This window comes from Hippoglossus stenolepis, chromosome 11, assembly GCF_022539355.2.
Source record: "Hippoglossus stenolepis isolate QCI-W04-F060 chromosome 11, HSTE1.2, whole genome shotgun sequence".
Lineage (NCBI taxonomy): Eukaryota > Metazoa > Chordata > Actinopteri > Pleuronectiformes > Pleuronectidae > Hippoglossus > Hippoglossus stenolepis.
Window position 1 is genome coordinate 10,084,719 of NC_061493.1, and position 18,263 is coordinate 10,102,981.

Below are 18,263 nucleotides of genomic sequence, written 5' to 3' on the forward strand. Positions count from 1 at the left end.
GGTGAGCCAGGCGGGTAGATTTGGTTTGAGAGTGCTGCAGCTCAGTGGATGGGGTTTGTCCATGTGATGTATGAAAATTCTTGACATGCTTTTATTTATAGAGCTTGCGTGTTGCCACACCCCTGGTCTGTCAGGTGAGTCAGGTGAGCCTGTGATGGGCTCAGCCAGGGCCATATGTCAGTATGTGGCAACATGTTGCTGCATTGTTGCATGAAACCTATGGAAATAGAAATCTGTGACAGGTTTTTTTTTTTCTTTTTAATTTGAAGTATGACACATTGGGAAGTGAAAGGACAGTGACATGAAATAAAGGGATTTCCGGATGAGATTTAGTTACGTCACAAGTACACGGTGTGCACATCAGCCCGCTAGGTCGCCAGGATTGTCCAGTAATGCGTCACTTAATCAAATAAATGACCATATGTCTTACAGTAACCAATTGTAAGGAAAGGTACAATGGGCAATTACATTAGCTCCTTCCAGGGTTATTAATGATAATGTGATAGTGTATTGATCCCTATGAGCCTGTGACTCTGTTCCTTTGTAATTCTGCTCTGTACGGTCAGAGGTCAGGATCAGCAGCAGACCAAAGAGGTTCATTTCCCAGCATGCATGTTGCTCAAACCTGGGAAGCCCAATCTCGAGAAACAGTCACCCAAGTAAATAAAAGATAAAAAAAAGTCAAAAAAAAAGATGGAGAGAGGTCATTTTGTGTTTAGACCAACCCAAACGAGGAAACGCCTCAAGGTTAAAAACAGATTCACAAACAAAGAAGTAAAAAAAAAAAAGGCTGTCAGAGTTATCCGAGACTCACATCATCACAGGAGCTTGTCAATGATCAAAGCAGAGCTGAGTAAAGAAGCTGTATTAACATAGACTGAAACCATATCTGATCTCAGCCCTCATGACCTCCTGTGTGGATAAAAGAGCAGCATTCCTGCTCCGTCAGTAGTTAATTGTTGCCTCAGACCAAAGAGCAAAACACAGGCTACATCTGCGTCTGCACCGTCGAGCGTTGCCAAACAGTTATCAGCCTATTATGTGAAAATCCTCACTTGTATCAGTAAATAGGATCAGTACACTGCTTGATTACAAAGTTGTTTCCCCACACCATTACGTGGCCGTCTGTGTCACTGACCCTATTCTTTCATCTCGAGGACATTCCCGCTTGCAGCAGTCGCTTGCTGATAAACATGGATGGAAAAAAAGCTTGAAAATTACTATCACTATATTCTGCATCTGATTAACAGGACAGTAAAAGTGCTGCGTGATAAGAGGGTTATTAAAAGTACAATCAAATACTTATATGCACATTATGATCTAATAAAATGATAAAACAATACAAATGACAGCAACACAAACACAAGATTAACAGTGTGTATGCTGGTTAAATTTCAACAGCAAGTCGTATTAAATGTCATGATTCAAAGCTGATGACATAAATTGAAAAGGTTTCAGGAAAATAAAAAATAAAATACTGCTGCAAAAAATTACATCTTTAAAATCATGAGATGTGATTCATTTTACCACTCTAACAAATGTCAAAATTCAAACAATCTGTGAAGGTAATATTATTTTCTGTCTCCTCATCCATTCAACCTGTGAAAAAGGCAAATTTTGAGACTAAATAATCTCCATATAAATACCATGAAAGGCTTCACGAGTTGCCATTGCCAAAAAGGGATGGACAGGAACCAGTTATGCATCTTTTTTATCAACATAAGACAATATGGCATTATATATATATCAATATATTATAATGATACATAGAGCATATTCTTTTAAATGAATTGAAGCTCCTCTGACAGTGCGGAGCGTGTGAGTTTCTGAGCAGTGAGTCACTGAGGTGATGAAACAGTCATGTGCTCTGCCATCAAGCCTACCTTGCAAGTTGAAAGTGTGTGAAAGGTGTAAAGTGACTCATGCAGACTGGCACTCTCGTTACCTTCCGTTTCTTCATGTCACTTTCTTTCACCGCACTTATCTCCCAAAATTCACTTTTTCCATTGATTCCTGTATGTCTTTATGTCTGGTCTGCGCTTTAGACTGTTTTTCCGTCTATTTTATTTAATTTGATGCCCATCTTGACCAGGACTCCATGGTAGAACAGCTATTATCTCTAAATTGGACCTTTCTGGTTAAATTAACAATAGAAAAGTAGCAAAATGTGAGAGAATGAAAATGCAGAAGTGTAACTGAAACAGTAATTTCGCCACCCTGGTCACAGACAGAGATGTTCTGAGCTCAAAATCAGGCTAAGAAAAGATAAAAGCACTTAAACTATTCACAAATGTCCTCATTCTATTCTAGCATTTTTCTATCAGTTCGTGGCACTTTAAAAAAAATTGTATACACTATTAGTAAAGAGGATGTTTGTAAAAACAAAGATTTTGATCAGATTAATATTTGGTGTGACCACCAGTTCTCTGAGTCACACATGTGCACAATCGTTAAAGGGACCTGCTGCAGGTACTAGGTGGTTTTAAACATCTTGAAGAAGTCCCCACAGTTCCTCTGCTTCTGTCTCTTCATGTGTCGCAGACTGTGGGAGTCCAACCATCTCCTTGTTCTTACTTATCTCCAAAGATAATCTTTTTATAACTCTGGCTGTTTGGGGTGATGCTGTGGAATGAATTTGGAATTGATCAGACACCTCCCTGTTGGCATTGATGCTTAAAACACATTGCTGTAGGATAAACTGCTCGTGGTAAATGTTCATATAAACAGGTAGATAAACCAGTGTTTTGAGTCTTTACGTGTCACTGCCATTCTTACCCGACTTGACCCATCTTTCATTTATTCATCCATTATTTACTCTTTTGTCCTTCCCTTTAGGTCTCATCACACTGGGACCTCTCCCAGGATGAACTTGGCAGATCAGAGAAGAACCAGTGATACAAGCCTGACATACAGAACATATAGCTGCATTCTGCCCCCTTGTGGCCCTAAAGCTACAGTACAGAATTGAATTAAGTGGCCTCAGATTGATGTGGAGTCAGAGGGAGAGTGTACATCTTCACCTTAACACATTAACACGAACCTCATGTTGGAGTCAAGACAAAGATGTCTCTGGGCAGAATACAAGAGGAAATCCACTGTTTTCCAAAAGCTGAACAATAGGCCAAATAAGTGTGTGTGTGTGTGCAAAAAGAAAAAGAGAGATTGTCCACAAGAATACATTTTCTTTCTTTCTTTTTTCATTTATTCAGGCTGCTCCAGTGGAAAATGACCAGGTCTGTGATTTAAACTTGTTGACTAACCACTCCAAACTTTCAGGATCAGCAACCAGCAGTAATAACCCTGAGGTTTCATTTATGTTGTTAGTTTCCTCATATCAGATTTCTTTTTTTTTATATAATTCAAATATCTGAGTGGCAGGGCTGTCAGAAAACTGTGTGTGGTTAATTTAACCTGTCCGTGTTCTAATGGCATCAAACAGATAAGTGAGGTTAAGATGTGAGACGCAGAGTCAGAGTGAAACACAAATGAGGGGGGGGGGAGCTGACTTTCATACCTGATTGGTTCCACTAATGACCTATGCTGGATCACATGGGGAGCGTGATAAAAGGACAAACAGTGACTTCACAGTCTGAGCCTTCTTTGAAACTACCATCATTATCATCATCAGTCTGCTGCACAGCAATAATACAGATATTTGTTCACACAGAAGATTAGTTTTGTCCCAGTTTGTGGTGGTGTTCAACTCGGGGTCATACAGATACACAAACAGGGGACACATCACACAGAAAATAATACAATACAACTTTATTAATCCAAAAGGCAATCTGGTTCAGGGCAATCACAAGAGGACTTAGAACCAAGATACAGACATTCCACTGAAACAATAAGACAATAAAACATCTGTTCAGTTGCATCGAGCTAAAAGTGCAATTTCTTTAAAAATACTAAAGGTTGTAAAAACTAACTAGATAATTTACACAGAAGGACTCAGTCGTCTCCCCCTGTCATCTGGACGGTGAAAGCTGATTGTAGTGTTATTAAATGGGTTATAGTTCTGGTAATCTGGTAGAAGAGAGAGAAGACAAACACTGATGTTTGTGTAAAAAGCAGAATATATTAAGATTTGGAGACACAGGTGTTTGATCATCTCTGTGGTAGATTCCTGACATTCCCGAGGGGCTCTTTGTTGCCACAAGCACAAAGATGTGAAATCAAGTATTTGCTAACTAACGCTTCCCTGTGTATTTTATCTTTTTAAATTGGCCACTTTTTTAAAACTTGAATTTAAGGAGACTTTCTATTTATTACATTGATTTTCTCATCCTTTAAAGTACTTGATTTCCAGCTCGTCGTTTTAAACTGTCTTTAAAAAACCGTGAACTTCAAGGGGAAACAAGGGAGGATTCACATCCCTCTGCATTACATACACGGACATGTGACAGCGCAGGACAAGAGAATAACCATTGTTGTAAATGGAGGAGAGAAAAAAAAGCACATCACGGCACCGCCCGGTACCAAACACACATCAATCACTGCTATTCAGCCCGGCTTTAAAGCACAATTGTTCTTCATCCTCTCTCTGTTGATGTTCCTGCAGACAGACACTGTGGTGTTTTACATGTCTGGTGAATGCATGAGGACTGAGGTACATCCAATCTATTTGCATGCGCTGGAACATGTGGAAGCAAGAGGAGTGCATGTGTCACTGTAGGGGAAGGCTTCTCAACTTCAATAGCAAATGGGCCAGATATAGGAAAATCACTGGGGTTCGTCTGGTCTACATGTCCCACACAGCAACAAAATGCACGTTTAGTGCATGATCTTACTCACTCGTGCAGTGTTCAGCACGTAGCTGTGTCAACCCACGTCCTATACTAACAATAAATAGGACCATTTGTTAAGAATTTATATTTTCTAAGCCTTTTTGAATTGAATGACTTAAATGTGCACTCGAATGAATCAGAAACCGTGCACTGAAGTTGAACATGTAATTGGCCCCTCTCTGGTGCCTCTGGTACTTTCTAATGATACTGTTCCTTTATCCACAATCACCTTAATTATTGAATATTTTAATGAGTTTTCATTCAAATTCGTAATATTCTTAATATTTAAATTAAATTCAGGCATTAGAAAATTAAGAATGCATGATGTGGAGAAACATAATTATATGTATACATGTATGTCACTGCAGCAGGCTCCATTACATCATATTCACTTCATAAAACATGATATGAGTTACCTAATGTCTCTGTTTTTTATTGTTTAAAAGTCTATTTACTGCTAAATATAGTGTGAAATCATTATGATCATGGATCTTGGTAAAAAAGGATCTTACAGTATGTCTGACATAAGACATTATAATACGTCCCTCTATAAGACATGTTGGGATGAGGATATAACAGGATCTTTTGTGGGGTTTGTGTATTTGATGGTCGCTGACCTGCAGAGAAACAGTGAAACCAGGATTTGTGTCTTTTGTCTTTGTAAATAAGAGGGTGGGGTCAACATGCCTTCTCACTTCATGCAAGGGTCCCTATCGTCGACCCTCCCCCTCCATGCTCCTCCTCCTCCCTCCACCTCAGAGTCAGGTGATCGGGTGCCCACCACCTTCTCTGGGCCGGTCGAGTGAGCTCACCCCGGGGGCGGAGGAGGAGGAGGAAGAGGAGGAGCAGGTGGCTTCTGGTGCTGCTGCTGGTTGAGGAGCACGCTCCCGGGGAGAGGAAGACGCACAGCATGGGCTGACTGATCCATGGATCCGCTCTGGGGATTTTTTTTTGACATTCAGAGATGGACGAACCAAATATCCTGAGACGCCGCGGTCTGCAGGTAAATGTTGGGCTGTCATGACAACGGCGTGGTTGTTTCTGGGCAAACGGGATGATATGATGAGGATGATGATGAGGATGGAGATGGTGATGATGATGATGATGGGGGACGATGCGAGGGATTTCTCCAGGAATTGCTGTGGGAGCTGATCTTAGCTCCTCATAGCTTATATGTATTTTAGAGCCTATGCCATTTATCCTTTACTCCCCATTATGATTACATTGATAGTAAATGTTATGATTATTGTGTATAAATAATTTGTTTCATCATGTGTGCTGATCAACATGCTGTGATACTATCATGGCTGAATATGCATTGGTGCACACGTGAATGCATTTAAAGGCTATAGCAGCAGCTGACCTCCCTACTTATATGTTTATATTTCTGAGCTCTCCATTGGTGCTCAGGAGGATCTGGTTGCCTTGGTGACAGCAGCACAAAAAGAGAAGATTCCTGCATGACTGGCAGAGACATCCCTTTAATCTTCTGCGTGTTTATCTCTCAGAAATAGACCCCGAGAGGGACGAATCGAGTGTTTTATTCACTGTGTGTGTTTTAGTTTCTGCATAAATGAAGTCGCCTTGTTTCTATACCTCAGGTCTGATGTGAAGGAGGTGATGTTGTTTTTGTGATCAAAGACACATCCGTCCAAAACCAATGTTCCCATTCAATTACAGTAATTTGTTTCCTTTCCACCTTGCATTCATCTGCAATTTAGATTGAAGTGGCCCTGTGATTATACCGATAATGAACAGGGTGGTGAGATTATTCAGGTTTTCCGCCGACCCCCTGAAATCAATTATGTTGTCTTAGTCGTCATTAAGTACTACTCCATATATGGTCTGATGGTGATTAAGCTTAAATTATAGTAACTGAAACATATTTAAGGTGCGTTTTACAGCATCTGCTCCCTTACCTTGTTTGTTGCTCACAGTCTGAGACGGACTGTCTTGAGATGTGATTGATTCCTATTGGAGGAACCATTTAATCAGTGCCTCAAAACGATTTTGTGCACAAGCTTGAGAGCCACCCATCCATGTTCCCCAAATCCTGATTGGCAAGGGCAGTTTTTCAGTTGCCTGAGCTCAAACGCAGTAGCCGTGGGCTAGTGAGGATTTGTATCCTTGCCAGTAAATGATGAGGAGACCTACTTGTCGTGCAAGAAACTAGGCCATACGGCATCTAATGATATTTACACTGCATATAAATGAAGATAGGTGGGAACGACAGAGAAGGGTGTTTAGGGAAATCTATCAGGAAAACATATGAACCGTAGCTTTTTAGCTTAAAAAGCATTTTATAAATGACCGCTAAGCATCACAAAACCTTCACATTCCTTCCTGTTTATCCTGAGGAGGCAACATGTGCTTAAATAACCACAGAAACAAACAAGAATGACCCCCAGGAGAGTCCATAGGTCCAACAGCCCCCTTAAATTTAACCAAGCTGCATCAGATTTCACAGATTTCAAGACCCATTAATTATATTTTGAGAAGTCATGGAAAATATGATAAACGCTCAATCTCGCAATGTTAAAGAAAGTGAAAACAAATCCTGGATCCACCCCATGATGTCCACATCAAAATGTTGTGGGTTCTTCCCTGACACACGCAGCTCTGTTGTTTCTGTGTAATCTTGCTTACAAACAAACAGACATACAAACCAGCCAACAAGCAAACAAATTGATCCCGCTGGGAAACTATAGTAGCCATCTCTGCTCAAACAGAAAAAGCTGATATCTGCATTTCAAAGCAATGTTTTAATAAAACGTGAAATGAAAATATGTGTTTAAGAACGTAGTCTTAATTCAATCTTTTCCATCTCTTCATTCCAGAAAGAACTGAGTCTTCCTCGCAGGGGAAATGTGTAAGTCTTATCCACTGAGCTATTCTGTGTCTCATTGTCTGTCTCTGTCTCCTTTGCCCTCTCTCTCTCTCCCTCCCTCTCTCCCTCGTCTTCAAACCAGACCAGCCAGGTGTCTGTCACATGTCCTCTTTATTCTGCTGCATGCATGTCCTATATCACCATTACACAGCAACCTGTGAAACCGCTAATGCGAATTGCCTGACAGACGGAGCAGTCTCACCGCTCAGACAGGTTTTGCTTCAACGAGGAAAGCGAGAGCAAGAATCTCTGATGGTCGCTGCTGTATGCAGGGAGTCTTCTCAGTATAAGTGGGGAATCAATATGTTGCCCCTCCCTAGCTGCTAAAAATCCATGCTTATTGTGATATGTGAACCAGTTTTTCTCCATTTTGCTGCAGCAGAGTTGATAATCTCTCCAAGTGATAACGCATTTTAATATTTCGACTGAGCGAGCGAGCTGAGAAGGATCTTACAGATAGTGGTGATGTGTTTTTACCGCCATCATTTCCCTGTCCTGAATTCAGATGTTATTATCTGATGATTAAAGGGGAATTTTTACACAGCAGCTACGGATGATCTGATGTTTTAATAACAAAGAAGTGACACATTTGAAAAGCATGAAGGAAGTTGTGACCTTGCTGCTCAAAGAGGAGGTGATCCAGTCAGGAAGACTTCTTTTTACTGTCACTAACCTGTTCAGGGACTTTACACTGTCATTAGAGAAGAGTGACATCCACAATAGTTCCACTCTCAATGAGTCAGACGTCTTATTAGAATCTCGGGACGTACTAACAGCAGAGCTGAGAGGTGATAGGCCTTAAAAAATAAACACCTAAAGCCTTCACCTCCCAGTGACAAGGACACTTTCATTTTTGATGTGGGAAGTGTGTGAGATGAATGTATTATAAATTGCTTTTCTTATTTTTATATCATGTATAAGGATGAATGGTGTTGAAGCCAATTTTAGTTTTTTGCAAATTACATTTTCCTAAGTAAATTATTGAGGTGATGTAAATGTGTTTGACTTATGATTTGAATGAAGTTTCTGAGGAATTATTTTGGATTCATTATTTGATCTTTTATCTATTGTGATTGATCAGACGATGATCGGCTGTGATGGAAGGAAGGGTCGGGACCGAGTCTCAGCAAACACTTGGGAGACAAGGCATCAGTATAGCCAAAAGTCTTTGACCTCATGTTAGACCATGTTCTGTTAGTTTATTTGAAGTTAAATTAAATTTAGGTAACAGAATTTGGGACTGAGGTGTTTTGTAATTTGAATGTGTGAGTCAAGAAGCTCACTGGCACTGGCTCCAGCTGAAATCTGATGGCCCCTCCCCTGGCCCCCTGTCCTGTCAGTAGTTTTTATCTAAACAAACTATTCACATACTAACAATACTAACAATAAATATGACATTTGTTACGATTTATTTTATCCAAGCTTTTTTGAAGAACACAATGTGCTTGAACAAGGATCAGTTTTTGAAATACATCCAGTGATGTGTGGCTTTGCTCAAAGAGCGGAAAGTAAAAAAGGAATGGCTTTAACCTCACTGAATCACGAATTGTGCACAGATGTTTGACATACAAGGATAAATGGCCCCTCTGTGTAAATTGTGGCCCCTTCGTGGCCCCTGATTTAACAGATTCTACATGCAGCACTGTAGTAGCCCTGTTTTGAGACTGTTGATTTATTTTTACGAACAATGGTTTGGATTTAAAATGAAAGCAAACAGCTACAACTCATAGGAACAGGTTCTCTGCACTTTTTGAAACAACAAGATCCCCAAGAGGTGTAACGTTCAAGGCTGCTTGAAAACTGCCAAACTGACAGTTGCAACCCTGATACGACCTGCTGTGGACGTTTGACTCTTTTTGTTTTAATGGTATGTCTGTACAGACATGTAACTAATACTCAACTCCTCAGTCTTTCAATCACTTTATTTGAATAAACTGTACTATACAACACTTACAAAACAAGATTAGGAGCAAGAAAACAGCAAGAAAAAAAAAAATCCATTCCACAATGATGGAGATAACATGACAGCATTGTGGAATAAGACAAACAAATGAGGTGGCAACTAAGTAAACTGGAGAACAATGGATTTAAACAAAAGAAGGAAAGACAAATAAAGGAAAGGACAAAGAGGTATACATTTTTTTAAACCTTGTTGTTCATTTTCCCCCAATACATTTTAGTGACTAAAAGTAGTTAAGCATTAACGTGTTGAAGGAAGGAGCACTGCCAGTCCTCTTACAAGTAGGGATATGATACAATCAAAAGATAAGCCTCTCAATCTCTCGGTGGTTCATTGTTGTAATGGATGACGGGAGAATTCCGGTAGCACCTGAAGGCACCGCCGGCTCCTCCTCCCCGGGAGCGCGCTGACGCGGCTGCGCGGCGGACGCTGCTGCTGTTGCTGGAAACTTTGTGTCACTCTCTCGCTGTTTGGAAGAAAGAGGGCGTCCGTCGGTTTCATGTCGCGTCCCGCTGGAGAGTGAACCGTGCCCGGGGGGGGGGAGACGCTGCTGATACACCGGGGAGGACATGGCCGTCACACCCGCTCGGAACCACAGAGCTGCCGCTGCTGCTGCTGCTGCCGCCGCCTCCGTGTCGCGGGTCTGGGGTCAGTGTGTACCGGAGCTGCTGAATGGAGTCCGAGCTGTTGGACATCGCGTACTGGCCTAGCTAACCACCAGCACCAGCACCACCACCACCAGCAGGACCACCAGCACCACCGGAGCCCGGGACACCATGCTCCCGATTTGAATCCTCATATCTAATTCGGCTTTTATCGGTCACCGCCACCATGTCTGACCAGAACTACTACTGGACCGTGCTGCCGAGCTACAAAACTAGTTTTGTGACTGGGGCCATGATGAAGAGATCGAAAAGGTAACAGCAACCTGCCATGACGTGTATTTATACGTGTATGCATCCCTACACGTGTAAGACGACCTCGACACAAACATGTCCCGTGTGTCTGTGCTTGTCATCAGCAGCTCCCCCGCAGGGAAGCAGCGATTTTCTGAACCTTAACGTTGAGCTATTTGTTTCCCCGCGGCACGTAAACGCAGCGTCCCCCCCTCTCCCCGCAGCGTCTGCTCCCACCATCACTGTCCCCTTCACGTCCCTAATGTCACCGTGAGAAAACTCCGTGTGTTACTGTGTATCTCTGTGTGTGTGTGTGTCTGTCACATCCGCCCTAGTTTTTGTTTCCGACAGAGAAACGTGGCCATTGTAGTGTGTGTGTGTGTGGGTGTGGGTGTGTGTGGGCAGACTGCATTGTCTGCTAGCAGCTGTCGCATAAAACGACACAGTCCCAGTGCTGATCGATGCACTGATGTGGTCAGTGGGACTGTAAACGTGCTGTTTATTTGCGAGATAGACGTGATCAGGCCTCACAATATGGGGGAGAACAATTCTCCTTCCATGCCCTGTAAGGACTCAATGTGTGTTTGACTTTATCTGAATCAATCACAGTTTTATCCTCTTTGTCGCAACACCAACATTTCTGATCTATTTCTTATTTGCAGTGATCCTGCAATGCAACTGTCACAGGGTCTTTCAGTGTCATTGACTAATTAAATGAGAAAACATATGCAGTCATTTTTAAACTATGCATTTGGAATATGGGCAAAAATGATATCGAGATAACAATATTCATATCACTCAACGTCAATAATGATCAATTATTAATCAATAAACGTTGCAGCTGTCAGTTAAGCAGCTTTTTGCAGCCTTGAACGTTGCATCTTGTTCTCTTAGGAACCTCTTGTGCCTTTCGTGGATTTTCAAAAACTGCCCATCACATGTTCCTTTTTGAATTATAATATATAATCTATAACTGTAGTTTTGAAAAACCCAGCCGTTGTTTGTGATAAAAATATTCACGATTTCAAACTTTTGTTAGGAGAACTGCACTACCATCCATCCAACTACTGGATGGATTACCACAACACTTGGTGGAAGAATGTGCTATAGGTCAAGGAAGAATCATTACATCTTGGTGTGGATCCAGATCAGTGGGCGGAGTGTGATCTTGATGAAAAAGATTAATGATTAATAAGTTAGCATTTTTGGTGCAGCCTGATCTAATTTAAGGGGACAGTTTGACCTTGGCGGAGGTGTACCGAGCTCTGCTGGGTGTTATTTCAGTCTCTATATAAATTGGACCTTTGTTAGATTGCTGCAGATTGAAAAAATATCGCAATAATTACTGGTATTGTTCCATTGCCGAGCCCTATCATAAAAAAATCCCCAGTCCTCTGTCAAACTACCCACTTTTTCCATGTAACAGCTTGGGATCATGCATCAGTCATGCCACTCACTGAGCACAGCGTGGCTTTCAGCGCAGCTTGGTGAATAAATGCGTCCCATTCACCATCAGCAGACATGTGAAACTTGCAGGCCTTTACATCTCAGTGGCCTATAGTCATCATCCTTCATGGCTGCCTGCAACACACACACACACACACACACAAACCACCATTGTTTCGTCTCGAATATGAGTGGCCTTATCGCGGCCAACTGTTGATTAAGGTCACGTGATCATGTTGTGACACAGTGATGCTTTCATGCCATTTTTGCTCAGGCTCTATAGTGTGAAAGGGTTGTCTGTTTATTTTCTGATAAGAATAAAATGGCGTTTGCTCATAGTGTATTATGTGGTTTGGAGCGATGTTGTAGCCAAAGTCCAGCTCTTATTGGCTCTCTCTCTCTCTCTCTTCGCTCTGTTGCTTTGCCTCCTCTGCCACATTTTGGGTTGGGGGGGTCATACACCGAGCGAATCTGCCTCAGCGCCGACCCAGAAATGTCAGGCTCTGTCATCGTTTCAGCCCCTCAATTATTTTAGGTCACTGCCAGAGAGAGAACGAGAGAGAGATGGCATCGGCGTCGCCAAGATGAAACAGAGAGCATGATGGGATTACACCCGGTGCAAAAACAATCTTGAAAGAAGCCCCAAGTGTGTGTGTTGAATGAAGGCATTGGCACACATAGCACGAGATGTACAGATGGCTGAAGGCACCATACATACAAAAACAACACTATTAACATTCAAACTTTAATGAACTGATTCATAATCACACTGGCATCTGTGTGGGCGAGTCACAGTCAGAGAAGAGCCTTGTATTTTTAGTACTAGACTGATACTAATATTGGGGAGTAAAACATTTCTACAGTAGATACAAATTTGGATTGATTCCTAATATGTTTCAATGATGTTATCAAACACATATGACAAAGAAAGGTCATTGAGGCTTTATATTTAACATCTCAAGTACGAACTTAATTTTAGATCACTATAAAAAAATCACAAATATATTGAGCTTGAGTCAAGAAAATGAATAGATTTTCACTCAATGTTTACATAGATGTATATCCTGTCTGTATTGTTTGCACTGTAAACATTTTCATATCGGCAAACGTAAACGCCTGTAGCGATTTTTTTTTAACGGCCAACAGATGAATCGATCGGGCCAGAGATCTATCTGCAGCTTTTATGCAGGTCTGCCTGTCACCTTTGACAAAAAGCTGAACAGAGGAGGAGGCACTACAGTTGCAAGTTGAAGTCAACCAGCGGAGCAAAAAACGAAACCAGTTTTTATCTAAACATCACTGACAATTACTTTGAAATTTACAGCACTAGACCACACCTCTTGGAAACTGTCTATTAGCAGAGGTGACACGTGGTGATGAGGTGTCGAGTCCTTTGTACGAAGTTGCATTAACTCTTGAGGCTTCAAGAGTTGGAACAACAATCTTGACTATTGATTATCGGTGCCTATGGATTGGTTTTTGTTTACATGCAAATAAAGATTGCATTCATGTGTGGTTATGGATCTGTAATGGTACAGGCTGTATGTTATGTCACAGAAGTCACTATGTCCACTTGTTTCTCTGCATCATTGTGTAAAAACCAAGCAAGGCTGTGTTTTAAGATCAGGAGCTTTTAATCAACAGATGTTTCCCATGTTCTCACGTGGAAATTCCAGCAGAACGGAGATCAGTGGGTCTTCATTGGTACTTTGGTGTTATAACAAAGCAAATACTTCATACTTGTCATTATTTATTGAATGTTCATTTTAGTTTGTGGTATTTCCCTTGTTTGGTTAGCTTTTGTGGTCAGCAGCAGTTTTTCTGAGAAGAACAGGGGGAAAAGTCAAAGTAACACACTACACACTCAAGGTGTGAGTGTGTTTACATGTATACATGTTTGTAGCTACACCGTTGCTTTTACCATCACAGCCATCAGTGTTTTCCTTGTCACGATCAACAACTGGAGTCTGTACGTTGACTACAGTATGTTTTTATTTTACATGACTGTTTACTGCACTGATGAAAGAATGATAAACAGCATGTGCCTCTGGGTGATTGTGTTCGGAACTGCACAAGCGAAGGTTTCATCTCATCTGTTTGTTTTTCCTCCTCTCACAGTTCCCGTAACAACAAGAGAAGGACTTTGGCGGTCGGGACCCCGTCGCCCACGCTCTCACGCCCGCTCTCACCTCTCCCACTCGCCACAGGTACTTGTGTGTTGTTTTTTTCCGTTGCGTCTCTGCTCTTGTTGTTGTGGCAATTAAACTTGAGGTTCATTGGGCCTACTGTAATAGATATGACCGCACAGAAAACCGACAAGTGAGGGAAGCTAAGCTGATGAGATGAACAGTTTCATGTGACAGGAGAACGCTGTATTGGGTTTTTGTCTTCAGCCTTGTGTTTGTTTTGATGATGAATGTCACAAGGTCTTTCTGTGGTGTTTATCAAGTGTTTATTGCTGTTGGATTTTAATCTGCCCATATTACAGTGTATAGGACATGCATTCATTTCTCCCCTCACGATGATGTTGCTTCCTTTTGGCGATTCATTCAGCTACTTGACATTGAGAGTCATTCATTCTCTGCTCACGTTTTTTTTTATTTGATTCAGGGTGTGGCTTTAATTTGCCCACAGGGACTGGCATGGAAACCTTTAGTGACACTTTCAAGAGTTTGTGATGTTGTGGGATCAACAACAAGACTTTCTGCTGAAGCTGAGATTCTTAGATTGAGCAATGGAGAGACCTAGTTTACTTCTATGAGCGTGTTACTGTGATTTAGTTTAGTAGCTTTAGGATGAAACATGAAATGACAAACAGGCTGCAAAATTTAGGATTATGATCACGGAGCGTATTTCGAACTGAGCATTTAAAACCAGGGGATACACAGAGACATTAATCAACACTACAGTAATATCGTTTCTTACAGCTTAGGATCAGCTTCTGTAACGGCTTGTTTTTGTTTCTTCAGCTGGCAGCAGCCCTTCAGAAAGCCCCAGAAATGTCTCTGCCAGCACTTCTGCCAACTTCCAGTTTGCCCGCAGGTAAGAATAAACTCAAATGCTATTTAATATGGATCTGGTCTAAAAGTCCTCTGGCTCAAACAGCTTACTTCAGTAATATTTCCCGTATCCAGTGCATAAATTACAAAAACATAGTGGGTGATCTTCAAAAAAACACTCGTATCCCGATCACAAACTCAATCTAAATCGGATCTTTCTTCCCACGAATCCATGAAGTCTACTGATGACAATATCCAGACTTGAACCAGCCAATGGACTTATCTGTTTTAACCATTTAAAACACAGTTTTGCATTGAAGCTAGGGTTGCAAATCCTGGAAAGGGTCACACTTTGAAGATTAAAAATATTCTAGCAGTGTCCGGGCACTGCCTGAAAAATGCTAGAAGCTGACTTTTCTGTGACTCGCTCACTAACTTCTGGCTATCGTCTGTGCTTCGGCGGTATATGTCTCTCCGGCTTGTGAAGACTCCGGTCATGCACAGTGAGAGCACGGGCAGGTTGCACGTAGGCATGCGGGTCGGTTAGTGACAGACTTGTTTCATTTCATCTGGTCCGATTGAAATGGTTGGTTTTGTTTATTAGAGTCCTGCGACGGCCACAGTCACCGGCTTTTTCATTTTTAGCATTTTTAGCTTTTTAGCAACTTAATTAATTGATGGCTATCCGGAAGAGGATTTCCACAAATGAGATAAAAAGTGTTTCTAAAAGAACTTACCAATCCTAGCTTTAAAGACTGTCTTCCAAATGGTCATGCATCAATATCTTAAAAGCCCTCATTGTCCACGATTTCTACTTCACCATATCCGGAGCTCGACAGAATATGTAGGTCTCAGTCACCTTTTTTCTTCATTTGCTGCTTTTAACGATTATTCAGCTGCTGCAGCAGCTGTACATGATCCATCACACACTTCCTTGTGAGGTGGTTGAAAAGGTGTGAGCGAGATTTCTACAGATGTTCTACAGATGTCTTTGATTTGGTAAATTCGGACTCAGCGGAACCACTTTCGAGGTCGGTTCCTTGTTTGGCACCAGCTCCTCATCCATCATGCTGCTAGTTCATGTGTACCCTGTACCTCATGCATGAAAGATGACTTGATTTGGTCAATCAGCACAGCAATATAGTAGGAAATCATTCTCTTGGTTTGTAAACATAGCATGGAGCCACATTATTAGGCTATATCGAGTGTTAATGTCATAAAATGTCACAATCTTATCACATCTTTATGATCATTCAAGATATAAAATTATTAGATCTTCAACTTCTATCAGAAAACTGGTAAAACAGTTGATCTGATAAAACTGATACAGCTGAAATTCAAAACATAAGAAATAACTGCCTGTAGAAAGTCATCATTTCTTGCAGTGAGAGTTCAATAGCCAGGGTAGTCGGGGTCGACTAAGCAAAAATTGGCTCATATGGACTTAATCAGAGCGTTATCCTTGTTTTCTTTTTTTAAACTAGAGCCTTTCAGTTTCTAGAAGAAAACTGAGTTGCATGAACACCGAACATGCCCTGGCTTCTTCCCTTTTGCCCATGTAGTAGAAATGAGGGAATGGGAGAAGCAAGTCCAATCAGCCGAAAGGCCCCAGGGCCGCTCTCTGGAGATGGTTCTTGGCATTTGTTGAGGCAAATAATGTGGCAAGTCGCTGCACACACACACAGACACACACACGCAAACTATTTACTCAGACCTCTTATGATTATGGGGAAAAGTTTCGGAGCTTGCCCTCTCATCACGCTTCTTGCAACTGTTTATAGACTCTCTGGGAAGGAACAGTGTATACAACTGGCATCCTTTTCTAGTGGAGGAAAACTAGTGTGTTATTTACTTGCTAGAGAGGAGATTGTGGCATAACACATGTGGGCTCATTCTGAAGGAGTTAATAATACATACATATAAACTTCACAAATGTGCTCAGTCTATCTGACTGAATGTACTTAAAATGTACGTTTATGCTGCTTATCTGATCTATCATGTGTTCTGAGTTAGCTTTTATTGTTGCAGTGCAGTGTAGCATATTGCACCATAAGCTCAGGGATGGAGAGGGGATGTCTCCTGGTAGAATCGGCTGCATGACTCATCTACATTTATTGAGACTTTTTAAGCTGCCAGTGTGTAGACAGCTGCTGTGACTGCACTTTTCAGATCACTGCTGGGTTCATTTGTTATTCACACAAGCTGTATAGCCCGACTGCTTGTGCAAATTTATTTTCATGTAAACATGGAACACCCAAAATCGCTGCGTAATAAAAAAAGTCCCTTTGATGCAAGTGAAGTAAAACCATGGTAAAGAACAATCCCAAGGGAGAGGCTCCCAAGGGTTTAATTGCAGCTCCCTTTTAAACATTGAAAATGCTTTCTTTTTAACTTTGGGGTGTGTGGGCTGCCCACAAACAGGTCCACAATAGTTTTTTTCTCCTTTTACACAAAGCATTTATTCTAACATTCATTTAAAACTGTATTTAAATGTGTCTTCCCCTTAAAGCTGGGGTTGGTAATCCTTGAAAAGATCTGGCTACATATACAAAATATGCAACCAATACATTAATCAGCTTTCAGACATGCACTGGACTTCAGATAATCTCCTTACATTCTCCGGAGGGGCTGGATGTGAGAACGCAAATGTCTGAGACAGAGGCTACGGACATACTCCATAGTTTCTCCTGCCAGCCCCCTTTAGTGAACACTCTGGAGAATGTGAGTGTCGGCTAATGTGAGAATACAGCAGGAGATCCTCCGGAGGATTCACCTCGAGTGACTGGGCGTGTTGATGATGTTTCTAACATGCGACGGATGCAAAACCTTTAAAGGAAAAACTATACAAATATCTCAGGATGAAAAAGCAGTGCCATACACGTAGAGGACACTGACCAAGATGTCAAGAGAGCTTTTGATGATGTTTATGGCGATGTCAGCACCGGGGTTTATAAGTAGCGTGCCGTGCTTTATTACAAACACGTCTGAACTGAGAATCTTGCTGCATTCCTCATATCTAGTGAAAGTCCGGACTCAAATGCGCAAACATTCGCTGGAGGTCATGTGTGAAGCGACTTTAGTGACAGACACGTACAGGTTGCGTTTATTACAATCCTGCTGTAGGGACGTGAAGAAGATTTCAACAAATACGATAAAAAGTGAAGGACCTTTATACAACCTCTGAGTGTCATTCGTAAAGGTTTTACTCACACATAATGGATCGCATACATATCAGATATAAACCAGATGAGAAAGCACACATGTCCAACAGCTCACTAATCCTCAGATCCC

General features: G+C 41.5%; 1 protein-coding gene across 4 annotated transcripts in view; it reads left to right on the plus strand.

Moving 5' to 3' along the window:
* Positions 1-5,622: 5,622 nt before the first annotated feature.
* Positions 5,623-18,263, plus strand: part of mast3a (microtubule associated serine/threonine kinase 3a) — a 31,760-nt gene continuing 19,119 nt past the window's right edge. For 2 of the 4 annotated variants that reach the window (XM_035170166.2, XM_035170167.2), the window contains exons 1-3: positions 10,038-10,548; positions 14,092-14,180; positions 14,943-15,015. In XM_035170166.2, coding sequence (XP_035026057.2) covers positions 10,463-10,548; positions 14,092-14,180; positions 14,943-15,015 — 248 coding nt within the window. In that variant the 5' untranslated portion in view covers positions 10,038-10,462. Of the gene's footprint in view, positions 5,788-7,621; positions 7,654-10,037; positions 10,549-14,091; positions 14,181-14,942; positions 15,016-18,263 lie in introns of those variants that run through there. The other 2 variants (XM_035170170.2, XM_035170169.2) reach the window with 2 other exon arrangements.